The following is a 1,746-nucleotide window of genomic DNA, read 5'->3' as shown; positions in this document are numbered from 1 at the left end:
TAGGTCAAATAGCACAAACTATCCACCTTCATACTCTAAAATTTCTATAGAAAAAACATTTGACTTAGTCCACCTTATTCAAATTTTGAACTTTGAAAAACTTATTATCGACTTCAATAGCTACCGAAATTGTGTTCGAATTATAAATGAATTTGTTTATAATTTTGTTTTTACTATTTAATTTTGTGTTTATTAACTTTTTTTAATTACAAAAATCTTATACAATCTTGATAGTTTCACTTGCGGAATATCGGTGGGGCGAAAACTCCACTAACAATGCAGTCAATGTAATAACAGAGCTCATCTCCATTTTAGTTGGGACTATTACAGAAATTTAACACCCCGAGACAACTTTTATTGTGGTATTGTATGGATTTTAAGGTAAAAAAGGGTGGACCTTTTGAATTCTGAAGCAAAAAAAAAACGTTCAAAGACAACAAAATACGGCGACTAACCAATGTTTAGAGCACTTCATAGCAAATCATCACCTGCACAAAAAAATAAACAAGAATAAGTATAAATTAACTGTAAAATGTTTTCAAACCTTCAAATTAGATGAAAAATACATGAAGTTACTATAAAACCGTGGTCAAAGCTTTCGAACCAAATAAAATTTACACAAATTACTATAAATCTGTGCTTAAAGCTTTCAAAATAGCGGTGTGTCAGTATTAATAAAGCTGTATGTAAAACTTTCATAGATGATTAAAAATGCATAAATTTATAAAACTGTCTTCAGGCCTCTCAGAAAAGCGCAGTGCCAGTATTTACATAGCTCTGTTTAAAGTTTTAGGACTAACGACAAAGGGAAAATAAATAAATTTACTATAAAGCGACATGTTCAAACCTTTTCAAACTAGACGAGGAAGGAAAAGTACATAGATCTACGATAAAACTGTCTTCAACCTTTCAAACTAGTGCAGCGACAGTATTTATAAACTATATTTAAATCTTCGCAACTAGATCAAAAAGAAAATACATAAATTAACCATAAAGCTATGTTTGAAAACTTCAAACTAGCACAGCGACACTAGTATTTATCAAACTGTGCTTAAATATTTCAAACTAGATAGAAAATACGCAAGCTTACTATAAAACAGTGCTTAAACCTTTCAAAGTAGAGCAGTGACAGCTTACCTGGACACTTTAGGAACAATGCAGCGACGATGAGATGTCTTAAGAGGAGAACATGATTGTGCAGATGTCCACAAGGAGCAACAACGAAAATAAGTAGTGCAGATTGACGAGCAGCGAAAATGACCTAGGCGAAGCGCCTAAAGGCTGGGTCAGCACAAGAAAGACCGCGTAGAAAATGATGATCAGCGACAGTAACCAGTACGGAATGAGGATCGGTAATAGCGAATTGGGGAAAAGCGGCAAATATGCATTAGAAGGCTCCTTTGTAAGTGGCCCGTTTGCCTTTGCGCAGCTCCACGCAACTGAAAACAGCAGCATCGTGATGAATAGAAAAAGAAGCGCCTCGTATTTGGCCATGGCGGGCAAATCTTCAGAATAAAAGCAACAGAAAATGCAGGACAAGGCAAATGGAGCGGGGAAGGGAATTTATAGCCAAAATTTTAAGAGAAGAGGAGAGTGAAAAAAATATTGACACAGTTACTTTTGAGTGTTTTACTGGGAAAACGCGTGTCATTTACGATTAGGAATTGTTGATTTCAATGATCAGACAAAATTTTGTTGAGCGCCGCTTTAAACATGCATTTCAGTTTCCTCGTAGCTGCAGCTAAT

General features: G+C 34.9%; 1 protein-coding gene across 1 annotated transcript; it reads right to left on the bottom strand.

Moving 5' to 3' along the window:
* Nucleotides 1-204: 204 nt before the first annotated feature.
* Nucleotides 205-1,531, bottom strand: LOC149551439 (uncharacterized). The gene is made up of 2 exons (XM_089789687.1): nucleotides 1,138-1,531; nucleotides 205-488 (listed from the first exon to the last, which is right to left on the bottom strand). The coding sequence occupies exon 1, from the start codon at nucleotides 1,492-1,494 to the stop codon at nucleotides 1,177-1,179; it is 318 nt and encodes a 105-aa protein (XP_089645813.1). The 5' UTR covers nucleotides 1,495-1,531; the 3' UTR covers nucleotides 205-488; nucleotides 1,138-1,176.
* Between the last annotated feature and the right edge of the window lie 215 nt (nucleotides 1,532-1,746).

Source organism: Cupressus sempervirens, chromosome 6 (genome assembly GCF_028749045.1).
Source record: "Cupressus sempervirens isolate cs-2001-9-10 chromosome 6, ASM2874904v1, whole genome shotgun sequence".
Lineage (NCBI taxonomy): Eukaryota > Viridiplantae > Streptophyta > Pinopsida > Cupressales > Cupressaceae > Cupressus > Cupressus sempervirens.
This window is presented reverse-complemented; position numbering and strand designations above follow the sequence as displayed.

What these genes read in the sequence shown, in the direction of transcription:
- LOC149551439 (XM_089789687.1), bottom strand. Translation starts at nt 1,494, where the DNA reads ATGGCCAAATACGAGGCGCTTCTTTTTCTATTCATCACGATGCTGCTG.